The sequence below is a fragment of the Lonchura striata genome, chromosome 10 (assembly GCF_050655825.1).
Source record: "Lonchura striata isolate lonStrDom1 chromosome 10, ASM5065582v1, whole genome shotgun sequence".
Lineage (NCBI taxonomy): Eukaryota > Metazoa > Chordata > Aves > Passeriformes > Estrildidae > Lonchura > Lonchura striata.
This window is the reverse complement of record NC_140712.1, coordinates 13,993,315-14,009,458: the sequence shown is the minus strand read 5'-3', so window position 1 is coordinate 14,009,458 and position 16,144 is coordinate 13,993,315. Positions and strand designations below refer to the sequence as shown.

The window sequence follows — 16,144 nt, the reverse complement described above, 5'->3', positions numbered from 1 at the left end:
TGAGGATTTCTATTTCAGGAAGCTTTGGAAATAGCCAGGATCTTCAACTGCACCCTTTCCAAAGATACAAGATCCTTTTAACATTTAATGATGACTGAGAAGGTGCTTAAAAATAACTTAGAAGCACAAAGCACGTTAGTGTGGTCCCCACCAGTTATAGGACTGCACTAAGAGTTACATTTTGGATTCTGTTTGCTTTTCTTGTCCTTTTTTGCTTCATGACCTGAGGTTAATTGCCCGGTTTCCCTTGACAAATGAGCTTAATACCTATCTATTGTCTATATTTACGTTATTACATTTAGGAGATGATAGGATCTGAATTCATCTTCTCTAAAGAAAGAAGTGTAAAACTCTGTGGTTGTCAGGTAGTATAAAATATATCCTTCTACTTGACTGCACATGGTATTATCTGCTGTATAATTTGCTGGGTATCAAGTCCATTTCACATGCACAAGGTCCCTAGTTAATGATGGTATAAGTTCTTTTGGGAGGGATTATGCTCAAATATAGATTTGTAAAATAGTGAATATAATGGCAATCTAATCTTGACTGTATCATTTATGCTTTGCTAAAGTTTATACAATATAGGTAATCAATTAGTCCCATTCTCCTGCATGCTGCTAAATTGAACATGAACAGCTCATAATGGGCAGCAGTAAATAGACATTTGTATGTACACAGGTACCCTGTGCAGTGAAAGGGGCATGCAGGAGACAAGGTACTGAACAAAACAGCCCTGCATAAAACCAGACTTTCATTTAAAGGAAGAAAAATGTTGCTGAAAGCTGCAAGATTATTAGCATTACTATGCATGAGCAGCAGTCAAAAAAGGTGTTACAAGAGGAAGAGAGACATTATTCAAGTGTCTAAGAAGATGGACCATCATCAGCAGTGGAGAGAGAAAAGCTTCCAAAGGAATAGCATAGCATTTCAAACATTAAATTATAAGGGGACTGAGGCTTTAAAAGGTACGTTGGAGTTTCTGCATTATTTATAATTTGAGATTGCCTTTCCCTCTAGATGCTTTAGCTCTGTTCCATTCATACTGAACAGAAAAGTCCTTCTCATACTTCTCAGCTTCTGGACACTGAACCAGCTCTAAGTTTTAGGATATAATTTACTCTAAGAAGGCATTAATTGCCTGCAGTGCTGCACTGGGCTGAAGCTGCTTCTTGGGAAGATTGGGGAATGAGGAAAATTTGGCTGCCATTTCTCTGGAGCTTGGGAATGGCAGACTTGAAATTCTGGATTATTTTTTATTTTTATTTCATTCATACCTATGAGCTTCAGGCACTGACAGGATTTCACAGTGCTGGGTGCTGTCCTTTCCCCAACACAATTTAAGGTCTTGTGGACACTTTTTTTAAACATAGTGCACAGCTGTACTGACAGTGCAATTACTCAGAGTGCAGAAGCTTACACTAGGAAAAAAAACCTGCAAAAATATACCTTGTATCAGTTGCCTGAGCAAAAGAAGCTGCACTGGCAAAAATAAAGTTTTTTTCCCCTTTTGCTCATATTATATTTGCGTCTACATTAGGGCTTTTGCTGGCATAGCTGAAAAAAAAAAATCACAGCTAGCTGACGAGGATATGCTGACAATTTTTTAAAATAGATGATGGATCAGTGTGTGTTTCTGTATGTGGGGAAGGGGGAGGGGTGAACCCAATTTAAAATAGAAGTTTCTAAAATTGGTTTGCACAGATACCCTGTAAATGGCAAGTACTGCTACCCTTGCCAGTAACTTCCTGCTTCCTGGCCCTCCTGTCCTCCTCACCCAAGCTCAGGCCCCAGTCCTGTACTCCCCTTCCCTTCCACCTTGCCTGCTCCACACCCTGGTGTGCCCAGCTGGGGACTCTTGCCTGCTGTCCTCAATGCTCCTGCCTGGTTTCTGCCTGGCATCCTCCCAGCTCCCTGCCTCTGCCTCCACCTTCACTGCAGGCAAACACCTGCACTGAGGCTCCAGTCCTACACCTCTGCCACCATGAGCTGCCCTTGCTCCCTGAAGTGGGAGTTTCTTGCCTTCTTCCCAAGGCCTCTGTTGGGTTTGAGGGCTCAGGCTTTGCATACAAACAGTAGTGCTCCATACACACCATGCCATTGCAAAATGCTTCATTTCCTGCAGCCAAACTGCATATTAAGTCAGAGAGCAAAGAGATTTCAATTTCTAACATGAAGACAAAGAATTTCCAAAACATCTGGAGAATATCTTTAGGAAAAGATGGAGCTGTGGTAAGGTCCCAGGACTAGAGGCATGAATGTTGGTTCTCTTGCTGCTTCTCCTGACCAGACAATTACTATGTTTGTTGTTCCTCACTCAGGTTGGTTGGTCCAGATGGCGTAGACATTATCTAATAGCTCCTGGGTAAAGGAACTGATACCATGAGGTCTTTCCATGTCATCTCTGGACAAAAGTTGCTGCTTTGGTGCCTCAGATTCTTTCTTCATGTAATAAAATGAGACTTCACAGTAATGGGGTATGAGCCCTAATTTGATCAAACTAAGGTGAAGTCCTGTGATGGTTGAGTCTGAAAGTGCAGGGAGCAGGGATTAGCTCTTTCTCAGGTAATTAACACTCCTTTAGAAGCACAATTTTGTGAAAATAGATTGCTAAATAGGCTTCAGATTTAGAGAGTGAGGGGTGGAAGGCAAGCATGCTCCTGAGCAGACAGCACCCTGGGAAAACAGGTCCTTGAACCACTCACATGTCAGGATTTATAGCCAGCACCCCTAGAGTCCTTACTGATGGTTATGGAAGGTAATTCATAGGTTATGCACCTGGAAATTAAGCATATGTGATAATTTTTTAGGAAGAGCAGTGAGAGGACTTGTTTTAATTTTTTCTCTGAACATGAATGTTTAAGCATTTAAATAGCTTTAAAGTAAGTAACCCGAGCCCATTGGTATAAATTATTTGTTCAGAGTTTAAACTGACGTTTCATAAGTATGTTAATTGATACCCCACTAACTTGCTATAGGTATCTTCCTAAGTGCCAATTATCTGCCTCAACATTCCCCACAATTTAAGTTTGTTAGTAAGAAGATAATTATACTAGTTTATTGCTGATGGAATTACATGAAGAGTAGATTTCACTCTTACATACTTATTAGACCTCAGTAAGTGATCCTTAGCAGTCTGTTGCTATTCAATTAGCAAGTAATAACTTACTTAATGAATCTAATTGAAATGCTTATTTCAGTCAGGCACCTCATATAAAGCGCTTTACTTTGAGCACTTTCCTGAGTGCTAGTTGTGTTTACTTAACAAGAACTAAATGGGGCCACTGAGGAAAACTCAAGACTGTGATCAGAACTGAACCAGTGATAGTAAATTCCTGACAAACATGACTAGAAACATCTGGCAGGTGATTTCTGTTTTACTGAAGTATCACAGGAATAAATCAAGACTTCTGTGTCTCTGAGGATTTAAATCCATGGAGAGGATTCTGCGGCATGAAATTCTCGGAACACATCTTCCTGCAGTGGATATAAACATGCTGGCTGCTCTGCTGGGAGCTGCATAGCTCAGCTCTGCTGCTCTGCATGAATGCTGTCATTGAGTTCTTGTTCCAGTTCAACTCTCTTAAAAACTCACTCCTTCTCCATGGGAGCCTGCACGTTTGGTTTGAGATCGATAGAAGTATGATGATGGGTACATTTAATGATCTAAAGCTATTGGTATAATTACAGCCCAAAGGAGGATACAACTGAAGGGTTTTATACTGTTCCATGTCCTTCAGTGAGACTGACACTAAATCATGTGGATTTAATCTTAGCTCACAAGCATGATCTGCACTGAACTGTTGTGAGTGACCACCCCTGGGGTGAGCAATACCCAGTTCCTGTGTGGAGACAGGTCCCTAATAGAAGTGTCAAGGGGGTGTGTGCAGGGCATTGGTCTGCACACACCGTGCCTGGTGTGTTAGGTGGGAGTCTCCTTCATGGGAAGGGCAGAATTCAACTGGGATTTTACAGTCTAGGAAAGTATAAACTGCTGTGCTCATTTATGGCACAGGAAGAGCCAGCTATGGTTGGCTTCTGAAGCTGTTTTACACTTTAAGATTAAAAGTGTGTTTTCTTCTGTAATGAGGATTTAACAGACAAGACTTGTGTTTGTGGATAAATGCCAGGATATCTTCCCAAGCAGTGCTAACAAATTATGCCATTTGGCAATATTAGTGTATGGGCAGTAACCTTTTCTCAAGAATTTTTAGCAGATAGATTTAGTGTCAAAAGACTCCATAAAAGCTGAAATATCTTCTCCAGTTTGTTACCAACCTTTTAATGTATGCCTTCTACTCATTGAATTGAAAGACCTTATTGATCTCTTTGCAGCTAAACTGATTATTGGGGTAAGAAAGAGACTTTCTGAAAGAAGGCAAGAGAAATTATTCATTTAACATATTCTCATTTTAGTAAACTTCCATTTAACCTCCAGGGTTAATTAAAAAAAATTGCTGGTTGGCTGGCATAAATTTATTAAATCAGACAGAAACTGAGTTCAGGCTAGTACATTTAATGTCAGCGTTTGTAATAATCTTAGGGGGAAAAGAATTCACATAGACTTATTAGTATTCCAGAATTGCTTTATTTTAAAACAACAGCCATGACAGCAGAAAACCCCAATGAGGACAGTAGCCCCCAAAATGGAAACAGATTCTGTAACCTTGGATAGTAGAGAAATTCTTAAACAAGATATTAGGGACTTTGTAAGTCTGTGGTTATTGGTTGAAATTCTGTTGTCATCAGGAGGCATTAGCTAGTCAGTGTCTGTAGGGCTGGGATTAGGAGATTTGATGTGTTGTCCAGTGATACCATGGGTCTTCCCTATGTCTACAGGGTGAATGTAACACATCAGAGCTGGTGTCTTTGTTAATGTCTGAACAGAGAGCAAGGATTAAGTAGGCCTAACAGCTGAGGGAATTTTCAAAGGCATGAGTGGCATTTAGACATGTATCCTCTGCTGGTTTCTGTCAGTTTTCCAAACTTGCTTTCAGATCCCTGGTTTGGGTCTGTTGCCCCACTGCTCTCACTGACCTTACTATGGACTAGCTACTTATGGGTGTTTGATGGAGATCTGGGGAAATTTTCAGAGAAAAATGTCAATACTTGGGTTACACTGATGAGATGAAGGAGCCTGTGCTTGATAGGAAGGACTTAACGGGGAACCATCCTGGAGAAGGTTCTGTTTTGTCATTCATGCTGTGACAAGCTTGGGGGTAAGTCTGGGTGGCATAACAAAGGTGAAATCTGCCCTTTTGAAGCTGAGATCCTCTTATCCTGACTTCACTTTGCATCTGAAGCAGAGGGGAGTGGGGCTGGAGTATCCTACAAAGGAGCAGTTCAGGAGAGAAGCCTTCATTGAAAGGACTTTATGAAAAACCAAACAACCACTAAAATAGTAAAGTGCAGCTTCATGACAGGTTAGTTATTGTTCTGTGTGAAGCAAATTAGACTATGTTTCAGAGAACACAAGGAGGAGTGTAAAAGCTCCAGTACTGGATTTAGATAGAAACTGCTGACATTGTTATTTGGGTGGCATTTGTGCAAAATTTTATTAGAAGCCAACATCAAAAAGCTGTCCATTCTGCCAACCAGTTTCAGAGCAAACATTTTCTCTTCCCTCTTGCCATCAAGTTAAGACAACAGGTTTCTAAATGGTTTTCATCTGAAATGTGACAAAAAGTAAATTTTTGACAACTGATCTTGCTTTGTGCCCTATGAGTTATTTTGTCCCTCCTGGTCTAGAATACCGTTTTTATTAGAGCCTTTTGAGATGTATCCCCTCCCTCAGAGTATGGGGAGCAATTCTACCTGGAGTTTGGTTCCAGTCTTTTACCAAGTACTGCAGTTTAATTGAAGCAGCAGGGACTAGCAAGGAATGCTTGTAATATGGAACATATCATGTATAGTAAAATGTCATTTTCAAGTACTTTCTGAACTCTCGTCCCAGTAATGAAGCAGCTCTGAAATATCACATGACTTTCTCAGTGTGTTGCACTCTGTATAACCTTGCCTTTGATCGTGATGTCATTTCAGATGAAAGGCTTGCACGGAGAACGGTGCGCTGTGCATTAGGATCGGCAGATATCCTCTGGGATCTGAACAGAGAAGGACTGTTTGAGATGTGCACTCTATGCTTGTCAAAGAGAAGTAAGTGCTGCAATAAAAAGAGTAGTTGGATATCTAAACTCCCCTCAGTCTGGGTAGAAGGAAGACTTCACCTGTCTGCTAGAAGACCTTCCTAATTTAAAGTTCTTCTAGAAAGGGTTTTAAGAGTGAATTATCATTTTTACTGTCATTCAGTCCAGGGTCTTAGCTCAGGTCAGTGATTTCCTGAATGTTTAAGTAGCTCCAGGTGACCCTGCTTAAGCAGGGGGGCTTGAAACAGATTATCTCAGAGATCCCATCCAACCTCAATCATTCTGTGATTTTGATATTTAGGTGTGCCTGATTTACTAGTAGAAGTGAAACAAACTCAAGACGCCTTCTTCTGCTTCTTGTTAGTACCAGGAGTGCTCTCCCAGCAGTCTCAATGAGCTCTCTGGGTACCTTCACCTGGCTTTTCTCTTATGTCCCAGTTGAGTCCAATATTTGATGGGATTTGCTAGCGAATTTAAAAGCAGACTTGCAGCCACACACATGGTGGTCCAGGGATGGCAAGAGGACTTCACACACAAAATGTCAGCTGAACCAAGCAAGCCTGTTCAGTTCCTTTGACAGTACCTGCTGCAAAACTCTCCAACTCTCCAGAAAAAGCAGGTAATTCCTACAGAGACATTTTTCTTACCCTGAAGCCTTGATCGCTATCAAACATTTGTGGCCAGAGATGATGCTGGGGGCTGCAAATGCTTTCCTGCAGATGTGCATCCTGTTTTGCTTTGGCCTTGCTCACATCTCCTTAACAATTGCTTTCTGGGGATGTCTGAGTGAGTGAGGGCAAAGGCCTGGCCCCATGCAGCTCTGCCATCTCCCTCGATGGAGGCAGTATTTCACCCAAGCAGCAGTGACAGAAACTGAATGTTAGAGCTGCATGCACAAGCTTTCACAGAAATCAATTCTCACACACCACATTAATACTGGAAGTGCTTCTCTCTCACCTAAATGTTGGCCAGGCACGATAACCTGTGACTAATGGCCATTCATAGTTATACAGCACGACCTGATCATAAAAATTTGCCATCAGTCTCTAACAAAAACAAAAACAAAACAAAACAAAACAAAAATCTCAGGCTGTTAATTGACCAAAATGTATTCCTGAGGAAATCAGAGCAATCACATGGATAGTCAGTGCACAGAAAAGGAATGTGCAGCTAGCTTATGCATTGCTTTTATGATTCATGTGCTCTGATCTGCTTCTGATTATTTTTTCCTTATGTGAGGCCAGTATTGTAAATCAAAGATTTTAGAAATAACCCTATGCTTGAAGTGACCCAAATTAAAAGCCAGTTGCCACCTTTCTTCTCTTACTAGGCAGCTGTCCATTTCTCTGCAGGAACAGACATATGTTAGAGGCTGTCAATACTGCTGCAGAAGCAAACCACTGAGCTCATGGACTGCCTCTGCCAATGGCTAAGGTCAGCTGCTGGAAAAATTTACAAAACAGCTATTACAGCCAGGTATGATCCTGCAGAAGGGCCTTCATTGAGAACTGGTATTCTTTGCTCTTTTTTGTGCAGTGAGACTCTGCCCTGGAAAACAGCTTCTCATTCTCAAAACAAGGACAGCAAGATATGTGCAGATTTTGGCCATTAAGTTTTTCTGTCATAAAATTCCTTTTATGTTGACAAACGGGGATCATTACTGAAAATGGCCAGGACAGCTTGTCTATTTGGTAGCTTTTCTTGTCCTCCCCTACCCTTACAGGAGCTTAAGCAACACTTTCTGGCTGACACGAAGGGCAGAAGTACCAGTCTGGTAGGGAGGATGCAGTGCCCTCATTGCAGCTCAAGGAATTCTCAATCCATACCTAAACATGGGGACTCTCTAGCACCTGTGCTTCGGTCAGCAGCCTTCACTGTAGGACACAGGCTGGGATGTAGTTACAATTTTAATGAGAAGAGCTCAAAAAAGTTATTAGTGACTGTCAGAGAAAAGCAAGTGAGGAGACCATAAATCAGGCCCTCAGATGAATTCAGAATGCACTAATAAAATCAGAGCTCCCAATAAATTTAGTTTCAGGCAGAGTAGAAACAGTTTCTCAGTTGAGAGCGCGGGACAGATTATAATTTCAGATGTGTGTCAGGCCAATGCAATATGCCTGTGAAAGTGTTTGAAAGCAGGCAGCAATGGCTGGACAGTCAGGTCCTCACACCAGCTGAATTTTAGCAGGGCTGAATAAAAAGGCAAGAATCTCTACTTCTCTGAGCAAAGTTGAATCGAATTAAATATTTAATGTGGTTTTTTTCCCTCCCAAATCCTTTGCTTTCTTGCTCTTTTATACTGTGATATGATGACATTTGAACAACAAATGCAGTCTTGGTATGTTGGTCTCCTGGTAGTACTTTTTATATGAAAAGCTTGCACATCCCAGCTGAAGTCCAGATGCTGCATTTATGAGGTACTTTATAGTGATCAATTTTTAAAAAATATTTTTCCATGCCATGAAATTAATAGGCACCTGGGGAAATACCAACCAACTCTTCCCTACTCCTGCAAATACTAACCTTTCCCAGATGGGAAGGTATTTCTCTTTCCCTTTATTTACCTGCAAGATGTCCTTGCTAGTGTCAGAATCAGAGACAGAGAAGGAAACATTAAGAAGAAAACAGCACAGATCACACCAACTAAAGCCACTGCATTCTGAGGAGCCTTTACTGCATAAACCCTGCATAATCTTCCCAGGGTCACAGAGTGAGTCATTAGCAAGACAGCACTAAGACAGAGGCATCCTGATTTTTCTAACTACTGTGATTACTTTAAGACCCCAATTTAAAAGGCCATAGGTTTGTTCTGGCAGTGCAGTCATGGAGATAACTACTCACAGCTTTACAAATTGGTTTTCTTGCAATCATCTCACTAACACAGGCCTGCAGCCCTTTGGTGTTTTGTCTGTGTTCTGTTCAAAACTATTTTTCCTACAAAACCCAAAGCAAGCCAGAGTTGAGCTGGAGCCTCTCCTCTTCCCTCCCCGTGTCCACAGCTGCCCTGCCCCACATCCCAGTGCTGGGACCTCCTCTTGCTGGGGTGACCCTGGGCATATCAAGCACCCTTCCTTTATCACCTGTGGCTTTGGATTGTTCTTCACAAGAGACCTTAGGATGCTTAAAGCCAACTGCCTGACCCAGGAAAGCATCGGAGGAGAAAAACTGTTTTCTTGCTTTCTCTTATTGCTGAAGTTCCCTTTCAGAATGGGGCTTCTGTAGGTGGCTGCTTTGGCATCATCATTGGATACAAGCCATCTTTGTTAGTAAAGGGAGAGTTTTCTTGTACTTGTTTTTCTAACAAATTCTTAATATTTATATGCATGTATTTAAAAATAAAAATAAATAGATGTGGTGTTTGCATGCACCATGTAGCCCAACAGAGCATGTTAGGGGATGATGGTCTGGCTACAACCATCCAGCCACATCACTGGTTAAGGGAAGGCTGGTCCAATACAAACCAACCCATGGAACCCCAGAAAATGGTCACTTGACACATTTTAAATAGAGACATTTTCTGAACAAAAAAATATCCCTGGATTTGTGCTGCAGATGCACATTTACATGTCACTAAAACAGTTATTTGTAATTTTCTCATGGTGACCTTTAATAGCCTGGCTGAAGATGACTCAGGTAGGTACAGCCCCTCCACAGGGAAAGCTTTTAGCCACACTGGCTGACACTGGTGTCAAAGGCAGAGTTAATTTCAAAGTGGGAAATCAGCATGTTGTGAGAGCTGTATGTGTTTGATGCTTCATTTCATATATGAAGAAATCCAATGAAGAAAACCCCATACTAACAAAAAAATAGAAATTTTCTTTGTTACTAGGAAATATATATTGAGCTATTATAGCTTTGGAATTTTTTAAGCACCATATTTCTTTTCCCTTCAGAATTTTTTGTAAGATACAAATAGTGCCATTGTAGTGTTATAATGTGCACAGTAATTTCAGATGATTAATACCCTGACAACATAATCTTGTAAAAAATAGTTTATATCCACTATCTAAAATAAACTTTTAATTAAAAGAACGTTATATTTGTTTTCTGATACTAAGTTACCTTGATAATTTAAAAATTTTGTGGGATGTTGGCACATACTAAATATAGAGCATCTATTTTTCTGTTGGGCTTTAACTGTCTGCCTGAAATGAGTTTCAGATATTAAGCATTAATAAGTATTTAGGAATATCCCGCTATGTGAGTCAGCAATTAATTTGGCCAGGAATTAGCTCTACCTTTTGTAATCTACATTGTAGAAAGAACGCACTACATTCTTTCAATACGGTACTGTATTTGTACAAAATTGGTATTTTTTTGACCTTAATAAGAAGGGTGTGCAGGAACTAGAGCCCAGCTGAAACCTGGATGGAGCTCCAGGGATCAGCTTCAGCGCATGGTGTTGGTGTTGTGTGGGCATCCCCAACTCTGTACTGAGCTCTGTCACCACATGCTGGTCACTCTGATTTTTGTATTTGCCTCAGAAGGCTGAAAGTCACCGACAGACCCAAACTCTGCCCCAGAGACGCAGAGCTCAGTGTGGCTGGAGAGGACACAGGACCCTGGTGTGTGTCACCCACCTCTGCAAGTCCCGCAGGCCAGGGAGTGGCCGAGGGCTCTGCGCCCCCCTCGCAGAGCTGCTGAAGGCAAGCAGAGATTTTCCCCTACAGTAATCCCATAACACATCTGCACTAATAATGAAATTACACACTCACTACATGGGAATATTTTATTTTGACTTTACATGCGGTGTTAAAAACCCAAAGAACGTATTATTTACACATCCACAATACAAGTTTACAAGATATCTATACATGTTAAAGTACTCTATAGTAATAGAGCAGCTTCATTTAAGGGTTACTTTTTTATGCCGTACCATTAAAAAAGATACAATCTGCGTTTACCTTTGCACAAATGGATAAAGCATCTTTTATTATTAAATTAACAGAATAAGGACTAGGTTGAATGTTAGAAATTTCAACATAAATACTGAGAGAACTCACATTACCATCTACAAGGCAGCACAATGTTACAGGAGGTTATCAGGGTTCACATACATTTATCTTCCGGGTCACACAAGTCTGTATTAATATTTGTAAAGTGAATTCGGATCAGTTTTTGTCTTCTGACAACTGAGTACATTTTAATAGTTATTAATCTGTAGTGTTTTAGTTGCAAGACAGAAGTGTTTAGGAAGAAAGATCATTGATTTTTGGATCTAGAGGTCTCAGGAAATAAATGTCCCTTACAGCCTTACAAGAAAAAAAATGACTACTTCTATCCTTTATTCTTTGTTCTGTAACAGAGATCCAGTTTTTAGTGACTAACCTTTTCTCCCCTTTGAACACATAATATAAATCTCCACCGTCTCTGAAACCCGTTGCAGTTATTTGTCCCACTAATTAATGAATATTCCTCTGCCATGGTTATTTCTATAGTTATGTTCAATAAACAATGTGGTAGTGTGTAGTTTGCAAGCTAAAATAGCCATCTGTGTTGAACATCAGCTGCAAGTGGATACTGTAAACCCTACTAAATAGCTTACACAACTTTAGCAGGTGTTCCATTACCCTAGAAACCTCATTTGATTTCACATTATAACTGTTTGATCCTTCAGAGAGCTGGAGTGGAATGTTTATCATGGTAAGGTGATTTAATGCTGCTGTCTTCTTGGATTGTAGGCTGCCTTTAGTTACCATTAATTATTCTTGCGTTTTATCTTTTTTTTTTTTCGGGTGCTGTTGAGAGGTTTTACAACTGGCACTCGGGAGATATGTGCTATAGTGAGAACACTTGACAGATTTAATTTTTTTTTTAGTACTTTTATCATTTGCATGAATAAGGCACAAAATGCACAGATTCAGGTAAACTCACACATAATATTTACAGAATATTGTCATTACCTGCATGACTTTGGAAAAAAACAAACCTTACTTTACACAACAAAAACAAATTGATTGCACTACTGTTTGAGTTTTCACAGACTGCTTCTGCCAGGCCAATTAATGTTTCTCCTTTTTTATTGACAAGAGTCTATCAGTGTGTAGGGTGTTATTAAATGCAACAAAAACGTGACCTTCTCCAGTTACACAGGCATTTGCCAAGTGAACTGACTATTAGCTGCCCTCAGTGAGAAGTACAGGGGCTCAAGTTCACAGTGGCCAGGTTTTGGATGGAGGCACTGTGGAAACACAGTAGAACTCCCCCGTTCCAGCCCAGAACACTAGATTTGAAATGCACAGCTCTGAATCAATAGCAGCATAGCAGTTATGAAGAATTAAACATATCTGCACTCTTTGACTGGGTGACTCTTTCATCCAGGTGTTCCCCTCAGAAGGCTGTCAGAGATGCGCAGTTCATCCGTAGCTGGCTCCGAGCTGAGCCCAGCGGGCTGCAGAAGGCAGAGTCATCTGTTTGTTCTGTCATGCTCAATGTAAACAATTCCATAGCATAAAAGATGCAATGGGGAATCTAAGTACATCCTAGTGTGTACAGTACACACACACATCCACACACACGCACAGCTTTATCTGTGGCAAAAACAAAATGCCACACACATGGAGAGAAAAAAAAATAATGCTACAGTTGGGCCAGAGACTTAATTCCAGCAAATTGATTATTAACCCAGCTATTCATTGAGACATTACCATTTTCTGACATTTGTGCAAGAGGCAAGGTGAATGCATACATAGTAAAATGTTCACATTTAATGGGAATGACCACACTTAATGGCAGTCTAAAATGGAACCCATTTTTTCAAGTATTTGCTTACTGATTTTTTCCCAACAACTGTTGTTTAGCTATTTAGAACAGTAACGTAGCCCCCACCCCATTGTGCTACATGTCTCCTTAGCTCCAAACAAAAGAAATGTAATGACCAGCACTTTCCTTTGTTTTTTCTGTTTGCTTGTAGCAAATACACTAAGTCTTGCTACAGCTACATGTGGCAAGACACAGATGTTGCTCAAGTAAAGACAGTTTCTTTGGCCACTTTGTTCTACTTAGTAACAAGCAAGTCTCTGCCTTATGTGTCTACCACAATATCATTTCACAACCTGTACAGGTCAGTGCCACACTCAGACATGTCCTAGTAGCTGTATTTGTTCAGTGGTCTGACTGATGTTGTCTGAGGGACGAATGAGGGTTTTGGTGGCACATCAGGTTTTAGGGAGGGTGTCCTCTTTATTCCTGTGCGAGGCAGGGTGCCATTGCTCGTGTAGCTGCTTTGCCTGGACAAGGAAGGCTGGAGGTGAACGGTGACAGGCGTCCCTTGCATGTAGTCCATCTTAGTGCCTGCCGTGGGAGTCATGTACCCCCCACGATTAATACTTGGCTGTCTGGATAACAAAACACCATTTGGTGAGTTCAAGTTTTTAGGAAGGGCAGATATTGAGTGCCTCTGTGAAGAATTTTTGTGATAACCCCTCTGCCTTTCCAAAGAGGTCATTGGTACTGCAGGAGTGGTGGGAACATCCACTCGTTTTGTGGGACTGTTTCTTGGCAGAGTCGATGGAGGAGAATATAAAGATGCCTCCCTGTTGGGAACCTTAGGTGGGATCTCAGACATATTGCCCATTGGATCCAGCATTAAAGTCTGGTGGGCCACTTGAATATCTCCCATAATCGCTTTAGGATTATTAGTAGTTTCATTTAAGTGTTTCAGAAAATCATTCAGGGTGTTCCTGGAATCCACAGATCTCCTGTGGTCTCTTTTGCTGGATGATTTTGTAAGTGGATGATCAATATGTTGCATCTTTTTGTCTGCCTTGTGCGCATTAGAATTTGAGAAAGATGTATTGTAGTCATGGGTAGCATTGGGAAGAACAATAGCACTGGGAATATGTCCATGACTTAAAGGAGAGTGGGGTGGAGGACTAGAAGGAAAAAACTGAGGGCTTTTTAGTGGGGTTTCCTTTCGTGAAGCATTGAGGTTACCATGTGTTTTGTCCGACTGACTTTTCATAGCCTGCAGAGTCTTTTGTTGAAGAACTGGAGTAGATTCTGGAGTTGGAAGTGCAGCTAATTCTGGAGGCTGTCCCCTATGGTCCATCATCATGGACTTGGTATCACCGTTTGGAGGCAACTCCTTTCTGCTGGTCAACAGGTTTGTGTACAGTTTGGGTGAATCAATGTTCTGCTGATACTCCTTGACAGGACTGTCAAACAGCCCATTCAGTTTGGCAAAGCTCCCGCTGGAGTCAGTGCAGGACTGAGCTGATTCTGCATCTTTGTGTATTTTCCTGGATTTCCGCACAAATATATCCCGGTAGCAGTAAACGGCCACGCCCGCAATAAAGGCTCCCAGGACAAAAGCGGCAAAGACACAAGTGATTAGGACATTCATATGTACCATTTGGTTGGACTCTCCTGATTGTACTTCCCACCTCACACCTGCAAAAAGACAGGCAGGATATCATAAATTCACAGGTATTTCACACTGACACATTTCAGAAGAAGGCACCCTTCCTCATGGAAGTGACTATTAAGTGTTTTTAAGTGCTCTGGCTATGGTGTTGGTGTAACTCAGTAGGATCCAGCAATCTACTCCACTGGTGAATGCAAATAATTTTATAGAAATTATAAAATGACTGTGTGTGCACCGACAAGACTAAATGAAGATTGTCCATTTTCTCTGATAATGAGGAATGCTTATCACAGCTTCTCTCCTTATATTATGTTTTGTTTAGCCTGTCCCCAAATTTCCTTTAAGGCTCACAAATAGGGGCCTTATGTTATTAACATTAATGATTTCTGCTGGAAAATTGAGGTTAGAAGGTCCTACTGGGCCAGACAGCAATTAATAACTCATGGATGGATTTCTCTCTCACTTTCCTGGCCAACTCATAAATCAGTATCAAAGGAGAGACGGGATTATGCAAATATTGTGTAAAAATGTATAACATATATACTGCATTGCTACAGCCACGCTAATGGAATACAGTAGAAAACTTGTAAACTATTCTACTTCCAGGCTGCTAGCCCTGAAGTGGCACAACTGCACTCATACATGTCCAAGTTTGAAGATAATGTGATTCTGTGAGAGCACTGATTTTTATTTTTTACCAATAACAAATGTAAATACTTACATAACATTATAAAAACAACTTAGGTTAAATTATTAGAGAATGTTAAAACTTAGAAACTTTTAGCTTAGACCAAGAAACTGAGTATTTGATTAATTTTTTTATTTGGGTATTAATAGGCTCCCTTTGATTTTTTTTTTTAGATTTTTTTAAAGCAACCACAGACATCTTGCAGCTAAGACAACGTTAGTTTTTAATGAAAGTAATTCTATTGCTATCCCAAGAGATGTTAAAATGAAAGAGCAAGAGGGAAGGAACAGAGCCACTTTTTGTTAGAGGCAAGGCCTTTGAATATTGTTAATGTTCAGGGTTACAGGTTTTAATGGCACTGTGCAGAAGCAGAAGGAAAACATGAGTAAAGTTCACTAATAGCTATGACACAAAATGTGATTGAGAACCAAGAGCAGATGATAATAAAAACTTAAAGCAAAACAGAAAATAACTGCAACAAATTAAAATGACAAATGCATGGCCATAATGGCTGATAGGAAACCTGATATGTTTTGGTGAATGGTAATAAAACAGAAATGGTTTTTGGCTGGTGAGATTTTTTCAGTAAATACAGAATTGTGCAAACATGTCTGTCACCTTGCTGTGCTATGCACTGAGAGAGACTTGTGTTAAATTTTGGTTATGGGATTGGAAGCTTCTCAATCCTGTGGTTGACTGCAGTAGTCCTATTACATTAAAATCTCAGTTGCCATAAGAGCCTAATCAAAGGCTCACTTAGCTGAAAGAATGGCTAGAGAAAGATGAACTACAGGCACAATATGTTTCTTGTGTTCAGCTTAAAACCTCTGGATGTCTCAGTACGTACTGAGATAATCTCTAAACTGATGCTCATATCCAGAGGATAAAAATTAAAGAGCACTGTTTTACTCTGACCCTTGTTCAAGACCATATTCCAGGCAAGCAGAG

General features: G+C 40.6%; 1 protein-coding gene and 1 long non-coding RNA gene across 12 annotated transcripts in view; one reads left to right on the top strand and one right to left on the bottom strand.

Moving 5' to 3' along the window:
* LOC146766526 (uncharacterized) overlaps positions 1–10,175 on the top strand; it is a 40,933-nt gene extending 30,758 nt beyond the window's left edge. Inside the window, exons 2-3 of one of the 2 annotated variants that reach the window (XR_014957609.1) lie at positions 6,040–7,577; positions 7,680–10,175. This is a non-coding gene — a long non-coding RNA (uncharacterized LOC146766526). Of the gene's footprint in view, positions 1–6,039 lie in introns of both variants that reach the window. The other variant, XR_014957608.1, reaches the window with a different exon arrangement.
* Positions 10,176–10,858: 683 nt separating this feature from the next.
* Positions 10,859–16,144, bottom strand: part of SEMA6D (semaphorin 6D) — a 31,091-nt gene continuing 25,805 nt past the window's right edge. For all 10 annotated transcript variants that reach the window (XM_021537467.3, XM_021537475.3, XM_021537473.3 and 7 more), the window contains one exon: positions 10,859–14,534. In XM_021537467.3, the coding sequence (XP_021393142.2) occupies positions 13,231–14,534 (1,304 nt within the window). In that variant the 3' untranslated portion in view covers positions 10,859–13,230. The remainder of the gene's footprint in view (positions 14,535–16,144) is intronic.